Source organism: Chroicocephalus ridibundus, chromosome 1 (assembly GCF_963924245.1).
Source record: "Chroicocephalus ridibundus chromosome 1, bChrRid1.1, whole genome shotgun sequence".
Classification (NCBI taxonomy): domain Eukaryota; kingdom Metazoa; phylum Chordata; class Aves; order Charadriiformes; family Laridae; genus Chroicocephalus; species Chroicocephalus ridibundus.
In genome coordinates this window covers 66,452,681-66,470,959 of record NC_086284.1, presented here as the reverse complement: position 1 = coordinate 66,470,959, position 18,279 = coordinate 66,452,681, and the positions used below count along the sequence as shown (strand labels likewise).

The 18,279-nt window shown below is 48.3% G+C and overlaps 1 protein-coding gene across 2 annotated transcripts in view; it reads left to right on the top strand.

Annotated features, from left to right (window-relative positions):
- Positions 1-1,614: 1,614 nt before the first annotated feature.
- Positions 1,615-18,279, top strand: part of IRS2 (insulin receptor substrate 2) — a 32,396-nt gene continuing 15,731 nt past the window's right edge. Inside the window, exons 1-2 of one of the 2 annotated variants that reach the window (XM_063337513.1) lie at positions 1,615-5,558; positions 7,777-9,821. In XM_063337513.1, coding sequence (XP_063193583.1) covers positions 2,054-5,558; positions 7,777-7,844 — 3,573 coding nt within the window. In that variant the 5' untranslated portion in view covers positions 1,615-2,053 and the 3' untranslated portion in view covers positions 7,845-9,821. Of the gene's footprint in view, positions 5,559-7,776; positions 9,822-18,279 lie in introns of those variants that run through there. The other variant, XM_063337524.1, reaches the window with a different exon arrangement.

Sequence of the window (18,279 nt, the reverse complement as noted above, 5' to 3'; positions counted from 1 at the left end):
ATTGCAGCGTACCGGTATTTACAGTGAAGTGGTCTTTTCCAATCACCACCCCCCCTCCCCTCCCTCCCTCCCTCCCTCCCGGTTACAGCTGTTGATTTCTAAATGGGTTATTATGACCCAAACCGCGGAGAATTTCGGCGGGCAGGAGGGAGCGGAGCGGAGCCGTGCGGCGGCGGCGGCGGCGGCGGCAGCGGTACGTGCGGGATGCGGGCGGCCCCGCCGCCGCCTCCCCCGGGAACGCGGGGAGCGCCCGCCCCCGGCCCCCGCCCCCGGCCCCGCACGGCGGCAGCTGGAGGCGCCGCATCACTTTCGCCTTTTTTATTTTTTTCCTTTTTGTTATTTTTTGGGGTTTTTTTGGTGGTGTTTTTTTTTTTTGCCTGTTTTTCCTCGGCTTTACACGCAAAAGCGGCTGCTTCAGCTTCGTCGCAGGCTGACAAATGGAAGCGTGTCCCGACGGCACTCAGGGGAGAGAATGGAGAGGGTGGGTGGGTGGGTGGATGGATGGATGGATGGATGGATGGATGGATGGATGGATGGATGGATGGATGCAGGGAGGGACGGACGGATGTTTGCGTGACCCCAGCCTCACTCTTCCTCCCGGGCATGTGCAGAGGGAAGGCTTCCCCCGCCGCCCTCAGGGCGGGAGGAGATACGCGCCCGTGATGGTGGGAAGCAGCACAACCTTTTCCCCCCAACCCCTCCCCCCGCGCTTCACCCCCCGACTTTGATTCTCACTGCCCTCCCCGCACCACGCCGCATTCTTCGCGCCCTCACCGGAGGGGCGATCGCCGGGCAGCCCCTGACCCGCAGCCCCCTCCCGGGCCCCCTGTCTTCCCCCCAGCTCCCCCCGCACACGGGAAAACGTGGATTGGCGACGCCCCCCACCCCGGCCGGGGCCCCTTCCCCGACCCGCGGCGGGAGGGAAGGGGGGGCGGGCTGCCCGCACCCCCTCCCGCCGCAGTCGTTTCAGGTTGGGGGGAGCGCAATGGTGGTTCGTGAGGTGGGGGCGGGCTGACACACCGGGCGGAGGAGTGCGCGTACGGCGGCGGTGGGAATGGAAAGGGGGGGGGGGGGGGGGGGGAGATGTGTGGGAGCCGCCGTGCCTGCGTGTGCGAGGAGGGCTTGACGCACACACGCGTGGGTGTATGTGCGGGGCGGGGGGATGGCTGGCGCACACGCACGCCCGGAAGCTCCGCTCGGGGGAGGGGGGAGCAGCACCTGATGGCCGCGGCGAGCGGCGCCGGTGTGTCGTGTCCCGTGTCCCCCCCCACACCTTGCTCCCCCCGCCGGGGTTACTATGGATGGCGAGGGACAACACCGGGGCTGCCCGGGTCCACCGCGGAGGGCAGCGGCGGCGATGATGAGGGGTGTGAAGGAGGCGGGTCCCGCCGCGGCGGGGTGGGGGGGGACGGGGGACGGACACATGACACCGGAGGCTGTGGGCGGGAACGCGCCCGCCGCGGAGGGGCGGGAGGGGCGGGGCGAAGCTCCCGCCGCCCAACCGCGTGTGGCCGCCTCGCCCACCCACCCCCCCTTCCCAGGGCCCGCCTCGCCCTCCCCATTGGCGGGCGGGGCCGTCCTTCGCGCGGCGCGGCGGCCAATGCGGGTGGGCGCCGGCGGCGGCCGCGCCCCCCCCGCCCCGTCTCGGTGTGTGAGCGGCTCGGTACGGCGGCGGTCACGTGTTGTTTTGCTCTTTAGTTGGGGCACTCGGTGCGCGATGTGTTACTTACGGCGAAACTCCCGCCGGCGCCGGCAGCAGCCGCGGCGGCACCGCCACCACCACCAGCAGCGACCGGGGAGCGGTAGCGCCGGTATCCGAGCCGGGGAGGACGTCGGGCGGCCGCCGGTAGCACCCGCTGCCTAGGACCCCGTAAACGGAGGACCCCGCTGCGGCTCCGGGCAGCCGCGCTCTTTCTCCGGAGGAATAACTTTATTTTGCCCGCTTTCCCCCCGCCCCACCTCTCTTCTTTTTTTTCTTTCCCGCGGCGCCCGGTCCTCATCCCTTCTCGGCAGCGAGAGGAGCCGGGCGGCGCTCCCGGCGCGGGGGTCGGGGATGGCGAGCCCCGCCGTGCTGGGGCTGCTGCCCTCCCTGAGCTCCCCGCCCGGCCCCAACCTGAACAACAACAACAACAACAACCAGGGCGTGAGGAAGTGCGGGTACCTGCGCAAGCAGAAGCACGGACACAAACGCTTCTTCGTCCTGCGGGGCCCCGGCGGCGGCGGGGAGGAGGCGGGGGGCGCCCGGCTGGAGTACTACGAGAGCGAGAAGAAATGGAGGAACAAGTCCGGGGCGCCCAAGCGGGTGATCGCCCTGGACTCCTGCCTCAACATCAACAAGCGGGCGGACGCCAAGCACAAGTACCTCATCGCCCTCTACACCAAGGACGAGTACTTCGCCGTGGCGGCCGAGAACGAGCAGGAGCAGGAGGGCTGGTACCGAGCTCTCACCGACCTGCTCAACGAGGGCAAGGCGGCCTGCCAGGGGTCCCCCCATCGCCACCTCGCCTCCCCCTTCTCCGCCTCCTGCAGCGCGGCCGCCGCCTCCCTGGCCGCCGCCGGCGAGGACCTCAACTACGGGCTGATCACCCCGGCCGCCGCTGCCTACCGGGAGGTCTGGCAGGTGACGCTGAAGCCCAAGGGCTTGGGGCAGAGCAAAAACCTCACCGGCGTCCACCGGCTCTGCCTCTCGGCCCGCACGATCGGCTTCGTGCGCCTCAACTGCGAGCTGCCCTCGGTCACGCTGCAGCTGATGAACATCCGCCGCTGCGGCCACTCCGACAGCTTCTTCTTCATCGAGGTGGGGCGCTCGGCGGCCACCGGCCCCGGCGAGCTCTGGATGCAGGCGGACGACTCGGTGGTGGCCCAGAACATCCACGAGACCATCCTGGAGGCCATGAAGGCGCTGAAGGAGCTGTCCGAGTTCCGGCCCCGCAGCAAGAGCCAGTCCTCCTCCTCCTCTTCCTCGGGGGGCGCCGCCGGGCCCGGCGGCGGCGGCGCCTCCGCCACCCACCCCATCACCGTGCCCGGCCGCCGGCACCACCACCTGGTCAACCTGCCCCCCAGCCAGACCGGCCTCCTCCGCCGCTCCCGCACCGACAGCCTGGCCGCCGCCACCAAGTGCACGCCGTGCCGGGTGCGGACGGCTAGCGAGGGCGACGGCTGCCGGGTGGGCTCGGTGGCCGGCAGCCCCATGAGCCCGGGCCCCGTGCGGACCCCCCTCAGCCGCTCGCACACGCTTAGCAGCGGCGGCGGGGGGGGCCGGCCGGCGGGGAAGCTGCTGCCGGTGCTGGCCGGCGGCGGCCTGCAGAACAGCCGCTCCATGTCCATGCCCGCCTCCCACTCGCCCCCCTCCGCCACCAGCCCCATCAGCCTCTCCTCCAGCAGCGGCCTCGGCTCCGAGCCTGCCCACCCCCATCACCCGCAGCGCCCGTCCAGCGGCAGCGCCTCCGTCTCCGGCTCCCCCAGCGACGCCGGCTTCATGTCCTTCGACGAGTACGGCTCCAGCCCGGGCGGCGACCTGCGGCCCTTCTCCTCCTCCTCTACCGCCAGCAACCGCAGCAACACCCCCGAGTCGGTGGCCGAGACCCCCCCGGTGCGGGACCCCGGGGGCGGCACCGACCTCTACGGCTACATGGCGATGGAGCGGCCCCCGAGCGGCCGCCTGTGCTACCGGCCCTGCCCCGACGCCGCCGCCGACAGGGGCCATCGGAAGCGGACCTACTCCCTGACCACCCCGTGCCGGCAGCGGCCCGCCCCGCCGCAGGTCTCCTCCGCCTCCCTCGACGAGTACACCCTGATGCGCGCCACCTTCGCCGGCAGCGCCGGCCGCCTCTTCCCCTCCTGCCAAGCCGGGGCTTCCCCCAAAGTCACCTACACCCCCTACCCCGAGGACTACGGGGACATCGAGATCGGCTCCCACCGCAGCTCCGGCAGCAGCAGCACCAACCTGGGGCCGCCGGCGGCGGGAGGAGGAGGAGGGGGAGAGGATGACGGCTACATGCCCATGACCCCCGGCGTGGCCGTAGCCTTAGGGCAGGGAAGCCGTGGCGGTGCAGACTACATGCCCATGAGCCCCACCAGTGTGTCTGCCCCCAAGCAGATCCTGCAGCCCCGGGCGGGGGTGGGTGGCGGGTCCCCCGGGAACGGGAGCAGCTACAAGACCAGCTCACCCGGGGAGAGCTCCCCTGACGATAGCGGGTACATGCGGATGTGGTGCGGCTCCAAGCTGTCCGTGGAGAGCTCGGACGGGAGGCTGAGTAACGGCGACTATATCAATATGTCCCCTCGGGACCCCCAGCACGGGCCCCAGGCTCCCTCCCTCACCCCCCCAGACTTCTTTTTTGCCCCTTCGGGGCACGGGTCCAGTGAGCCCTCCAAGCCTGGCTGCTACTCGTACAGCTCCTTACCCCGCTCCTACAAGAGCCAGGGCCTGGTGAAGGACAGTGACCAGTACGTCTTCATGAACTCCCCGGGGAGGATGATCCCGGAGGAGGCGGTGTGCGGTGTGGGCCAGTCGCCCGCTGGCACCTTCGCCCCCTCCAGCCACACTGTGCCTTCGCCCCTGCGGCACAGCCGGACTGAGAGCTTCCTGAGCCAGCGGTGCCAGCGGGTGGCCCGGCCCAGCCGCCTCTCTTTGGAGACCTTGCGGACGATGCTGCCTAGCATGAACGAGCACCCTCTGCCGCCTGAGCCCAAGAGCCCCGGCGAATACATCAACATCGACTTCGGGGATGCTGCCGTCTATTCTCCCCCCTCCCTGCCCGCTGACAGCCCGGCCTCCTCCCTGGGCTCGGGCACGGGGCAGAGGCGCTCCCCTCTCTCTGACTACATGAACATTGACTTCGGGTCGCAGTCGCCCTCCCAGTCGGGCACGGTCTCAGTGGGCTCCCTGGAAGCGCTGTCACCAGGCTCTTCCTCCAGCACCAGCCAGCCCGACGGGCGCTACCTGAAGGCGGCTGTGGGGGTGGCTTGTTCGTCCAGCCCGTCCGACGGTGGGGATTACACCGAGATGACCTTTGGCATGGCCACCACCCCACCCCAACCCATTGTTCAGAAGCCAGAAAGTGCCCGGGTTACCAGCCCCACGGCTGGGGTGAAGAGGCTCACCCTCTCTGGGGTGGAGGCTTTCATTCTCACCAGCCCCCCCCCAGACCCGAACCGGGGGGCCAAGGTCATCCGGGCAGATCCCCAGGGGCGCAGGAGGCACAGCTCGGAAACTTTCTCCTCCACCACCACTGTGACCCCCGTGTCCCCCTCCTTCGCACACAACCCCAAACGGCACAACTCGGCCTCGGTGGAGAACGTGTCCCTCAGGAAAACCGAAGGCCTGGAGGAGGAGCAGGGTAGCAGCCCCATGTGCCGGGAGACCTCGGCTGGCTTCCAGAATGGCCTCAACTATATCGCCATCGACGTGGTGGACGGGACCCTGGCAAACTGTGACAAAGCCAGGTCGAAAGCCAGGCACGTCCTCAATGGTGGCATCAACGGAGTGGAGATGAGCGCCTATGCCAGCATAGACTTTCTGTCTCACAACCTGAAAGAAGCGAGTGCTGTGAAGGGTGAGTAGCTACATCTGACAATGCCAGCCATGCATGTTTGTGCTTAGGGTTTGTTTCTCTGCCGTGGGGTTGTGTTATGCTGGGTAGAGTGCTATCCCTCCTTGCTTTCTTAAAAAGCTCTTTTTCCCCAAGGCATCCTGTATTAAACAGTCTTGGAGGAACTATCTGGCTCTTTGTATGAGGAGAAAAGTTTTAATTTTGGGATTTTATTTTTTTTTTTCACGTTTGAGTTCTGCTGTGCTATTATTATGAGAGTATACTTCTGGGCACCCCAACAGAAGCTAATGTTTACACAGTTACTATGTTTGGGCTGTACTTCAGTGTTTTCTTATGTAAGATTTTGGAAAGTGTTTGGAAAATGTGACCAAAATAGTTAATGTTAATGCAGCTTCTAAATACTATTTAAAAATGTAAAATGATTGAGTTAAAAAACAGGATTGTTGGACTGAGGACATGAGATTACAAAAAAAAAATCCTTGGCTTTCTGGCTGGGAAGGTCAATCATACCAAAATGAGAGGGACAAATTTAATATCTTGGTTTTGAAATACTTTATCTCTTGCAAAAGTTTAACAGTAAATCATGGTGAGCGCGGAATGTGAATTTAAAAACAACAACAACAAAAAAATTCCTTCCAGAAGTCACTATATGCAGGAGCTGTTGCATGCTGTATTGCACATTTCACTTAAAGGCCCACCCTATGGTGGTGTGTGACTACGTCCCAGCTGGCGGCTCAGTCCCAGCGTGAATGACCAGTTGGTTGGCTTGCGAAGGCTGGGTGTTCAAAGACAAAAGCAGACCGAAGAAATCTGAAACTTCGGGTGGGAGAGAATTTAGGCTTTAATTATGTAGCTGTTCCTTTGTTGGGGTGCTAGTTACGCCGTTTGGGGGGGGGGGAAAAAAAAGGCAAAACAAAAATACCCGAAGAAATGTGTTGTGTGTTCTCTCCCCCCCATGTAATAAGCCACCTCCCCTTAGCGAGTGAGTTTGTACACAACTGGGGGCTGGTTGAGGAGGGCACAGGACAGCCAGTCTGTCAAGGATTAAAAGTTAACGATGAGACACCGTAGGGATTCTCTTTGCTCTTGCATTTATGCAAGGCATGGCGCTCTAAACCCGTGTGCGTATATAGCTGTAATGTATGTTTACGGGTCTAGCTAGGTGAAGTGACATACCACGTTAAGGTAGTTGCTTGGAGGTGAATAATAATTGCTTCTGCGTTCGCAGTGCTGATAGAGGTCATCAATAATAAGCAAACAGCGACAGTTTCCAAGAGCCGCCTGCAGGTTGTTTTTGTTGTTTTGTTTTTTTTTTTTAATTTTTTTCCCCTCCTGTTTTCTTAGTAGCTAGTCGATTTTTGAAGAAGAAAATGTTTTCCTCTTCTGATAGGAAGTGCAGGAAGATGGAAGAGATGAGAGAGCCCACCGTTTGCTGGTGCTCCCACCGGAGCAAGCTCTGACCCTACTTAAGATGAGAGGAGTGTTGAATGCGGTGTCAGAGTTCGAAAGGATGAGCGCCAGTTCCGAGTGACTGGGAGGGCAGAGTGTTATTTGCCTGTTGCTGCTGGTTCTTACTGGGGGCCGTGATGGGGGTCCCGGCCCGGTGGGGGAGGGGGGTGCTGCAGTTCGGTCCCAGCCACCGACAAACTGTCGCACCCTTTAGCTTTGCAAGCGGATTTTTCACAAAAACAGGATTTTTTGGCTGGTTTTTTTTTCTGTTGTTTGGGGTTTTTTTGTGATTTGTTTTTTTTTTTTTTCTGTTTGTTTGTTTTGTTGTTGTTGTGTTTTTTTTTTTTCTTGAGCCACCTACAGCCCGAAGTGCGCCCCAAGCCCCGCGTTGGCAAAGAGCTATTTCCACAACATTCCCCAAACTGCTGACCCTGGAGAGGACGGGGGGGGGGACGGGGGACGGGGACAGGGGGAGGGGAGCGGGCACCAGTTACCGAGAAAACCTGGAGCGGATGGGAGCGCGGCCACCAGCCGGGCGAAAAGCAGGGATGAAAGAGCCGATCAGAGCAGATAAGCAGAGGGGAACCGACTGCTGGCTTTCCCATCCGGTAAACAGAAGGATAATGCAATAAACACGGCCGTGTTAATTTGGTACGGGGCGTGCGGAGGAGAGGGTTCCCTTCTGCTGTGTGTTTGTCAAAGGGTGGTTATAGGCTTGCCTTTTTAATCTGCACACCTATTTATTTGTTTATTTGTCCCTCTTTCCCGTAAGCTTTTAAACGCAGACCACGTGGAGAGAAGCGGTGCGGGGAAGCTGGTTGGGATTTACCCTCTCTGTAGGTTGTCTTCTCCACCATCCCAGCTGCCATCCCTGAGCGGTGGGCACGCCTGATGGACGCACGCAGGGCCGGGGCGGGGAGGGGGGGTCGATGTGGCCAACATCAGGCCAAGGCGGTAAGGAGAAACCTCGCACGAGCATCGCCAGCCAGCAGCGTGCAGGGTTAGGTACCAAAAATGGGGCTTCAGGTTAGTCGCCCTTGTGGCAGGCAAACTGGAAAAGCCATAGCGTGGGGCTGGGCAGATAGATCACAAAGGACTTCTTTATCGGTGTAAGTCGAATCAAGCCATTAACTCCTGCACATTTCCTAGTTTCTCTTTTGGTTTTCATTGGGATTTCGCACCAAAGTTGGCTTACGGAAGGACTTTTGCCCCTGTTGTTTAAAAAGATCACCAAGTATTGTGCCAGCGTATTTGAATTGCAAACGTTGTGATTTGGGAGACTGCCGAGAATTTGATGTTTTACAGAGAAACACGTATACAATTTAAAAAAAACCAAAACCCTGTATTTGGAGCATAAGCAAGATTATTTTAACACAGTAATAATTCACGTACAGTTGAGAGAATCTAATTTTGTAAAAATTAATGGTTTGCACAAGAGATAGCTTATATATAATCAGCATTGTTTACTTAGCTGTTTGCACTCTTTTGAAGTTTTGATTTCAACTATATTAGCAAAGTGAGAAGCTTTACTTCTTCAAAACTTCTTCAAAAGCCAAGAGAGGTTTCTAGCAATTGTAAAACAATGGAGAATCCACATAGATTTAATATTTAGAACAGGAGAATCCCAGAGATACAGGGTATGCAAACAAGCTCCTTGTAATTACCTTCTCAGTAAATTAATATTTCGATTTGTGTAAAATACATGTAAAAACAAAAACAAAAAAAAACCCCAAAACCAAACCAGTCTGAATGCTTCCTGAAGGTCTGTAGCAGTAGTTGTGGTTTTGTGTGGATAAGTGTTTAAGGGAAATTACTTGTGTCATGTAAAGGTGGCTGCTTTTCACATGTAGCATGTGTCTCTGCTATCAGTAACTTGCCTCTGCTGTAGGGAGTGCTGTGCTTTTGGAAATCTCTGTCCGCGTTATCCTCTTGTGGCAAGAGCAAGTGAGTGCATCCTCAACTGCTGTCAAAACTGCGAAATTAAAAGGTTGCTTGAAATTATCGGTCCATTTAGTTTTAGTGTGTTCTGAACGTGTGCAAATATTCGGGAATTGGAGAAACACTTGCCTTCATCTGATGTGTAAATAAAATAATGCTGTTACTGCTTGGTTAAAACTTGTTAACTTGCTGATAATTAGCCTTTGTTCTTCAAGGATGACTGCTTTTTTGCTTAAAAACATGAACTGTGTATGTTTTTCATTATTTGTGGAGACATTTACACTAATTTTTCTCATATAGTGTAAATTATTTATTTCAGTATATTTATGACAGATTATACCCAATAATGATGTGACTTTTTATGGTGGATCTTAGTTCTCTTGAAGTCAAATGGGAGTTTTGTCTCTGTCTTGTGGGAGTTACGATTTCACCCTTTGTGTGTAATCCTGAAATTCTTAAGGAAAATTCCCATTAAATTTAATGGGTGTGTAATAGGGAATTTTCCTTAATGGAAAACACCAGACTTGGGTGTGTTATCTTCAGTTTTGTTTTCTTTTCCGTTAACAAAATGCTCTGTAACTTGTAAATGTTTCTAGTAGTTGGTCTAGTTTTCTAGAGCTGAACAGATACTACGTGTAATGGTGCAAAAAAAAAAACCTGAGGGTTGTTCTCCTCCTGTGTTGGTTTCTTTTGTCTTGATTTATTTAAAGAAGTCATCCTCTGTAATTCATCTACTTAAGATAGTAATAAGGTGATTTTTTTTTTTTTTATAATAATGGCACCCTCCCTCCGCCCTCCCCCCCCCACCCCCCCCCGCCTTGTCAATTAGCTCTTACTTTTGTGAGGGTTTTATGATTGCACCTAAACAATAAAAAGCCTATCTTAAGAAATCTCTTCCTGTGTCTTTCTAATGGCATTTTAGCTTATTGAAGACATGACCCTTGTTTACTTTTTCTTTGGGATGCTTTGCCCAATGAATTATATTATTAAGGTGTTGGGTTTTTTTCGCTCTCTAATGTGCCAACTGCAATAAAGTTTTGGTTCTCAGAGCAGCATGAGAATGTTTAGTTGTCTCTTTAAGAAAACTTGTATTCGTTTTAAAATGACTTGGAAGTATTAAAAGAACTGTATCCTGTGTTAGAAATCCATACATCTTTTAAAGTCTTTTTTTGGAATAAATTAATAATAGTTTCTCTTACTGCTAAGTTCTGTAAGAACATCAAAATTAACAGCAGAAAGAACTGAACTACTTTTAATGCCTTATGTAGTTTGAATTTTTTTAACTTTTTACGGTTAGAATTAAAAAATTTGGGGTTTTCTTTTACAATCTCTAGAAATTTACTTCTTGTCTCTCAGGTTGCATTTTACAGCTGATCTAACCAAAATGGTTAGGTCTGAACCTAGCAGTGCCACTTGTGAAACACGAAATGTAAACTGAAGTTATCTAAGATTAAATGAAGCCTTTGATATTCTAAATTATGTTGATTATACGGATGTCCGCTTTTTACAAGCAGATAGAATATTAAAACGCGTAACATCTATTAGACTTTTATTTTGCTTTATACTTCAAATTACGTTTAGCCATACTGCTCATAGAAAGAATGTCATGGTTACTTTGAGTCATTTAAGATAAATTGTTATAGACCAAGTTGAATGGTGGGTTTGTTCTAAAATGAACCAGTACAGTCATTGCTCAAGGCGGAGGAAATGCTTAGGTTGATGATTGCTTCTGATTACTTGATTTCTTTCAAGATAGCTACAGAGACTAACGTTTGCTTGTAAGTAAAATGGATAAAGGAATGTTTGAACAGAAAGAGTATTAGCACATGTTTTATATGGTGTGGTTTGTGTTTTTTGGTTTGTTTTTTTTTTTATAAGGAGAGAGTAACATGGGTTTCTTTACACTTGATTTACTATTATTTTAAATAGCATTAATTACACTGGAATGCTGAAGTGCTTTAGAAGTTGAAACACAGCAAGCATCCACAGAAAAATTAAGCTAGAGTTAGTGTGTGTGATCTAACTTTCCTCCCTATTCAGCACTTAAACGGCAACATAGGTACGTGCAGGTATTTTCTGTTTGTATCAGATTTTCTCTAAAGCACCATTACTGCGTTTCTTTTTAAAGTAATAAACACATAAAGAAAAGGCTGTATCTGGGGTCTTTTTTTTTCCCCAAGTTGTTGAGAGATGTAGCGTGCTTTTGTACTGGTCGTCCATATGTTTTCTTTTTGTGTGTAGGTGTGTTGCGTATTAGTCACAATATACTTCAGCAGAGTTTGTGGAAGTTTTAACATTATGTTGGCGCAGTGTGTGTCTAATAGCAATTTAAAGTGAGCGTAGTGACTGGTTTGATAAATTAGGGCGTGTAATTATGAGGGTTTCACAATTCTTTGTTTTGCTGTAGTTTCTTACAGTGTTTGCTTAGAAGCGATCTGTGTATACAGGAAACCAGTAGCATCCCTTGAGTTTTTAGACGATGGTGTCGTGACCCCGAGGTTCGGATGTGTTTTGTTTGTGTGTCTGTTGTCTGGCATGTAGTTAGTTATTTTTTAAACTTCTTGTGTGTATGTATGCAGGGGGTCAAGAGTGGCAGCCTTGAAAAGCCAAGTTCAGCTGAGTAGTCCCCTGTTGTTGAAAAGGCTGGGTTTCTTCCTGCAGCCTTTCCAAAGGAAAACTTCTCTTGTTCTTTTTACACTTGTGTTTGTCTCGACTGCCTTAAGCTCTCCAGCATGTGGGCATCTTGGGTCAGTCAGTGCCAGGCTTTTTTGGAGAACCAGCAGCAGTAAATGGAGCCAGGAAGTGTGACTGCTGCCTTTTTAAATGCAAGTCTCTTGAATTTAAGTTATAAAGTAGCAGGAATCTTCCCCCTGCATCTCTGTCCCCCATAGAGGAAACCAGGAGTACTGGTTTAGATTGTATTTGCAGTTTCCACACTAATTTAGGTAGGATGAGTCCCTTAGTCGTAGGGTTGTAAGTGTTTGTACTTAAAGCAAGCTTTTAAGGCTTAGGTGTTATAAGTCTGATCCAAACCACCGAGAAATCAATGTAAAGATTTACAGAGGCTCACCTGAAAAATACACTTGATGGAGTGTTAAAGTGCTAACACGTGCAGTAACATTTGAGACTCACTCAAAGACAGTCGTAGTGTGTAATTTCCTCTGTGTTGCCAGTTAGACAGTAATAAATAACTTTCCTGAAGAATAGGTATGATCACAGCGACTAGTCTAGTAAGTGCATGCTTATGGAGCATGGAGTTAAGTTATTGCTTGGTGAAGAATGGGTCACTGAACTAGCACTGCTTAGGAAAGACGTTCAATCTGATCATGAGAAATCCCTTTGGAAATCGATTTAAAGACCAAAGACAATACTAGGAGTTCTGTTACTGTCCAGGGTTTTTTTTCTTCAATATTATTTTTTTTCAAAACTGATGTTCTCAGTTTTTTTTTAACAGTAGTGGTGGCCCAAAATTGTGTATAGGTGTATCAAAAATAGTAATTAAAAAAAAATCCAGTTCTTGCACACAGTGAAGGGCAATACACACTGTAAAGAGGTACATTACAGGTTAACAGTGGGGACATTCTTTCCAAAAGAAACCTCTCTGATACTAGGGTGTGTTGTTGTTTGTTTTCAAATCCAGATTTGCTTGTCTCGGTTAAATAAAAGTTATTTTAGAGTGTGTTTATTATCTTAGTAAATCAATCACAGAAATAGTTAAGAGGGAAAAAAAACAACCCAAGGCCCAGACCTAAGTCCCCGCCTCTGCTGGTAACATCCACGTTTCGGAAGAGTAATGCGATAGCTTGATTCCATAGATTAGGAATGATTCGGGGTTTTGTTTACATTATTTGTCAATCTCTTCAGCATCCTAGAGGAGAACACTTCCTTCCTGGCAGATGGCAGCCCCAGGGCCATGCACCTGCCATTACAAGCACTACGCGCTAGTAATCTACCCCAGCATCGCCGTTGACAAGAGGCTAATGATTGGAGACTGTCTGCCTGACAGCCTAAACAAAACGGGAACATATTTGTCCTTCAGCAGAGGGTCTGAGAGATCTTAGGAAGGACAATCAGGGTGGTATACTGAAGAAGTATAATGGAATTTAATTTAGACCTCTTTGGTAGCGTTTGCGGTGTGAGGCACTTTGAAGATGATGATGCCGCAGAAAGCAGGCGATGGCTCAGAGAAGGGATTTTCTGTTTTCTCTGGCGGAGCAATAGCAGACTTTATATTCAACAGCTCTGTGTCGATGGGAGGAAGGCTTGCGTGATTTAGAGTCCTCTGCAGCAGCGTCTGCCCTGGCTGGAAGCCGGGGGTCAGATGTACTCGCACAGGGCTCTGTCTTAGCCTGGTAAATGGGGCCAAAACGGTGTTAAAACTCAGAACGTCTCTCTTTAATTGTTTGAGCGGTGTGTTTTGTGCTTGCATAATGCATTCCTGTTTCAGTAATTTGATTTGTAACACTATATGTTTTTATTATGTCATTAGACCAGGATCTCTTATTTTATCTCGTGTTCGTTTCTCTTGCGCGTTTATGTGTGTTTGCCTTTCTTGTTTGAGCGAGCGGGGGCGACGTTTCTAGGGGACGCTACCCAAGGCGAGGGTATCTTTGAAGTAGGCCAGGATGTTCTTTGCTAAATTTAAAAACTACCCAAATATTACCCAGAGTTTGTAGAGTATTAAGCAGGATTACATGACGCACGGATTAGACATTGTTGAGCAGCTTGTTTTTGTTTGAAGGGGTCAGAAATGGAGGCACCGGCGCTTTACTTTAATGCCAAAATAGCAAACTTGCTGATACCAGAAACAGTAGAGCACAGTGGAGGATTTTCCAAGCTTTTCCAAGTGATGCTTTAGTAAAATTTGTTTGATACATGCCATGATGATGAGTGTAAGGTGTGAAACTCATTGTTTCATTTGGTCTCAATTTCCAAATCTGTTTCACAGACAGTTTAAAGTAGACTGAGAATAACACTGTAAGTGTGACTTGAGGCAGAGGACTTTGCTTCTCTTCAGTCAAAGACAAATCAATAAATCATTCCAGTAACAGTGGGAAAATCATGTCAATGAAAGAAGATCTAAGCAGTTTTAGATTTCTCCTCCCAGGCAGTTTATTATTTAAAAAACAATGTTTAAGACAGTCCTAATGTCCAATTTAACACCTCATTAAATTGGGTAGAATTGTCAAACTAATGTATGGAATGAGAACTTGGAAGATTTTATTTTTTGTTTTGGATCTAGCCTTTTGCTCCCCAGGACCAGGACTGATTGAACAAGACATACGACAGTCTTTTGGGGGAGAGTTAGGCTTAACTCTTTCATAGGAGACAGAGTGGCATTGAACAGTTGCTCAAGAACAAGAAAACAATAATAATGCTGGCTTAGTCTGCCTTCACTGATGGAGATAACTCTCTGTAGTCTGTAATAACAATGCTCCATTTTAGCATTATTTAAACAAAATAATAATACAGTTGACAAATGGATGCAAACCTCATCAGTTTTCTAGTTAATGCAAAACCCCTTTACATCACCAAGTTGACTGCTTCAACTACTGTGGTCTCTCCAGCGCTTGCATTATTGAGAAGTTATGGTGTGAATTTCTTCTGTAGTCTTTTTACCTGTTTCTCTGATACTGATTTTTTTTTTTTTCTTTTCAAAAGCTCCAGTGAGTGGTTTTAGTTTACTTTAAATAGCAGCCCAAATGTTAGGTGACGTGTCTAACCAAAATTTTCACTGATGCCCAAAAAAGACTTCTTTCAAGGGAATGATGAGATTTGGATCTGAAAGGTGGAGGTAAAATTCTTCTGTAAGGCGGTTGCATTGAGTTCTGTCGTAACATCATTCATTTTTACAACATAAACATTTGGAACAGATTATAGGTGCGTGGACTTGCATCTTTTGCAACAGGTTTCAGTCCTGAGTAATTATTTCTGCCAAAATCAATGAAATATAACTATAATAATATTGTCTCTTTATCATGACAAAAATAAAAGTTATGTTTTTGCTGTAACAATCTTGTACAGAAACTATTGATAAAGACTTGTGATGGTGATTAGTATTAAAGTGAACTATGGAAATTCACTTGATAATAAGATTATTTACAATTAATTAGTTTTGATCTAGCACAAAACTCGAAACATTTATGTTTGGATTTGGAATCAAACTTGTATAACTTAATGCAAGGGTACGTACTTCACTCAGTGGTGAAGTTACAGAACAGAATTAGTGCTCGTGACTTCAACAATAGTTACAGAGAAATGTCTATGTGGAGGACCATTTGGTATAAATATGTATATATGATCCTGAGGCACAGAATACTTGAGAGAATTGTCCATAAACTTAAAATGGTTTGTATTTACGACTTCATAATCCCAATAGACTAGCAGTTACTCTCACAAATAGCAGTGAGAGATTCTAACATGCACCAATGAGTGCTAGGGTAACATCTTTTTCTGTAGATATCTACAGAAGGGTAATTTACTACACTGTTCTGTTTTAAACTTTAAATGTCAGATGAAAATCCTGTCAAGATAAGCTTTTAACTTTAACCATAGCTGGTGTATTTTTAAATAAATGGTGGATTGCGTGGGTTCTAAATAAATAAATTGGTAGTACTCAGTTGTTGAATGTTAGCCAATAGGACAATTTCCAGATACAAATGCACCAATGTATTTCAGCACTCTAAGTGATTTCTAGTCCAGGTCCTCTCAGTTTTTTTCTGTTAGTATTAATGTTCAAGTGACAGTAAACTAAAAGCTTTTTAAGATATGGTAACATGAGAGAGTCCATCTGTTATTTAAGAAAAAAACAAAACCCAACAACAAAAAACTTGGTAGTAGTGAAATAGCTGGACTTTTTTGTTACTGAGTTTTAGTAGAATTAGAATTCAGCCCTTGGGGAATAAATTGATGGAATTTTATTTTAATAAATATATACTTTACTCTGCTAGGAAGTGGAAACAATAGACTCAGATCTTGCAGCTTGAGTGAGCACGGTCACACTGGTGTGCCTGAATGTGGAGGGAGCTGGTCCGTGCTGTGATTGAGCTACGTAGGACGTTTGGATGCCACGCTGCTGTTTGATGGAGTCGTTGCAAGAGGTCATTTAGAGGGTCTTCTCTGAGTCTGAGTTATTCACCAAGTCTTGAGTCTGCTTCGTCGGTCACGAACATGGGAAGCTTTAACTTGCCATACTGGCCGTGTGGATGCTATGTTGTCCAGTTAAGAAAAAATACCACGACTTTTTCTATTTCTCTCACTCCTCAGTAGATATTTTCCATTTTCTTTGTATTCGTGTGGCTGTTGTTGCTTTTACAAGGTGATAACATTTCAACCATACTATTTTAAAAAACAAATTGACAGTTATTTACATGATATTTTTAGTCATGTACACTCAAGCTTGTATTCTACTTGTATTTACTTTGCCAAAGTAAATACTTGTATTGATTTTTACTAATAATTTCCATATTGTTATAGTGCAGCCTGCTCCATTTCCTTAATTAAGCACAGGAGAAGCAGAATGCTGAAGTTTGGGTTGTTTGTTTCAAAAAAAAACAAAACAAAACAAAAAAACCAACCAATGAAAAACCAAACAGGCGCTGGGACATTAGAACATACCTGGGAAATAGTGAGCTCTTTTGAGGATTGATGCTTAGGAGACAACTTTACATTCTCCACTCTGAGAGAGATGAAGTGTATACATCTTGTCCTTAGTCAGGTAGCTTGGCTCTGAAGATGTTCTTAGTGTTTCCTGTTAGTTTACTTTAGATCCCAGCCCCCTTATCAGGCACTGATTTTTCACTTGTCGTCTTGAGGCATTTTCCCGTACATTTTGTAAAGGGCTACCTGAGCAGCCGACTCTTCTTCATTCCCCTTTGGAGGCAGAGTTCTATTAAGTTCAGCTGAAGATGGCAAAACAGTAGATAAATAAGTCTTTTATTGAAACTGCATGATGAATTTCTTCTTTGCAATCTTTAAGATTTTTTTAAATCATGTATGCTCATTGTTTTATTGGACTGTGAAATGGGTTTATCTTACTTATTAGCGTAGCTGTGTTTTTGCGCGTATGTGTGCGTACCTGAGCAAGATCTTCATTTTGCTTCTCTAGTTGATGAAACATTTCACATTTTGGTATGTCTCATTACCTGGAAGAAGGGAATAAAGTGTATATGATACATAAACCCCTATTGTCTCATCAGTTAAAAAAAGCACCCCGCTAAAAAGAATTATATTTGGTAATTGTCAGTTAATCCAGGAGCAGGAAACACTTGTCCAAATTCCATGATTTAGTTGAGGAAAAACATTGGAAATAAGTGGTACCCATATTAGTACAGGATGTAGCATAGTGGGGCTATGACTGTAACTGTCAGAATGAATAGCATTGTCATCTGTCTTTTGTATCTGAAATTCTATTTCTTCATTGGATCAGGTGCTACTGGAGGGTTTTTTTCCTAGTTATGTGTGTTTGTCTTGGTGTATATGGTGGCACCTTTCTTAAGGTGCAGTCTCCTCTGCTTCTCTAATGTGGTAACTTTTAATTTGACAGAGGTTTCCAAGATTTTTCATAGCAGCCATGAGATATTAATAGAGAGGCTTGGAACCATTTCTCTTTTCTCATGGATTGTCTTAGGTCCCTTTTTGGGCCATTTGTGACCACATAATATCTCTCTGGAATAGTAATAATTAATTACTTCAATTAATTTTTTCAATGTACTTTAATTAAAAATAGCTACTGGAAATAAGGACCTCTGATACAGTATAAAGTAGTCTGTGGAGTGTAATTTGGAAAGCTGTGATGTGGAGGAACCAGTCATTTACAGCCTGTTCATGTTGGGTTTATTTTATATGTGTGTTTGGTAAATGGTTAAGTGTTTTTGCCCAAGTCTTATTCCTGCTGTATAGGAAAGTGTATCTGTGGTGTCTTGTCTCAAACACAGATTGAGTCTGGCTTTTTTTTTTAAGAGACACTTTTGATGACCCTTGGAGACACTGAGGTATCAAAGTGGAAGACACTGTCAAAATTGTTGTGCCTTCTATTAGTGCCTCAGGTTTGTTTTTTCCTCCTTGTAAACGGGTATCTTGTGATTGCTGCAGAAAAGTTTTGGGAGGATTGTTTAGCACAGACAAAATGGGATTATTTGCAAGAAGAAGAAGGATATTCCAGAGGAGACCATTTATCCATGTTTTTCCAAACAGATTTTGTAGAATTCAGCTGTGCTGGACTCTTATTTTGGCCTGATGGACACAGGAGTGTAATTAAAAGGCAGAAATACCTTTGTCTGAGGCCAGAGAACTTCAAAATCTGAGGGAACCTTAATGTAGATGTTCTGAGTGAAGC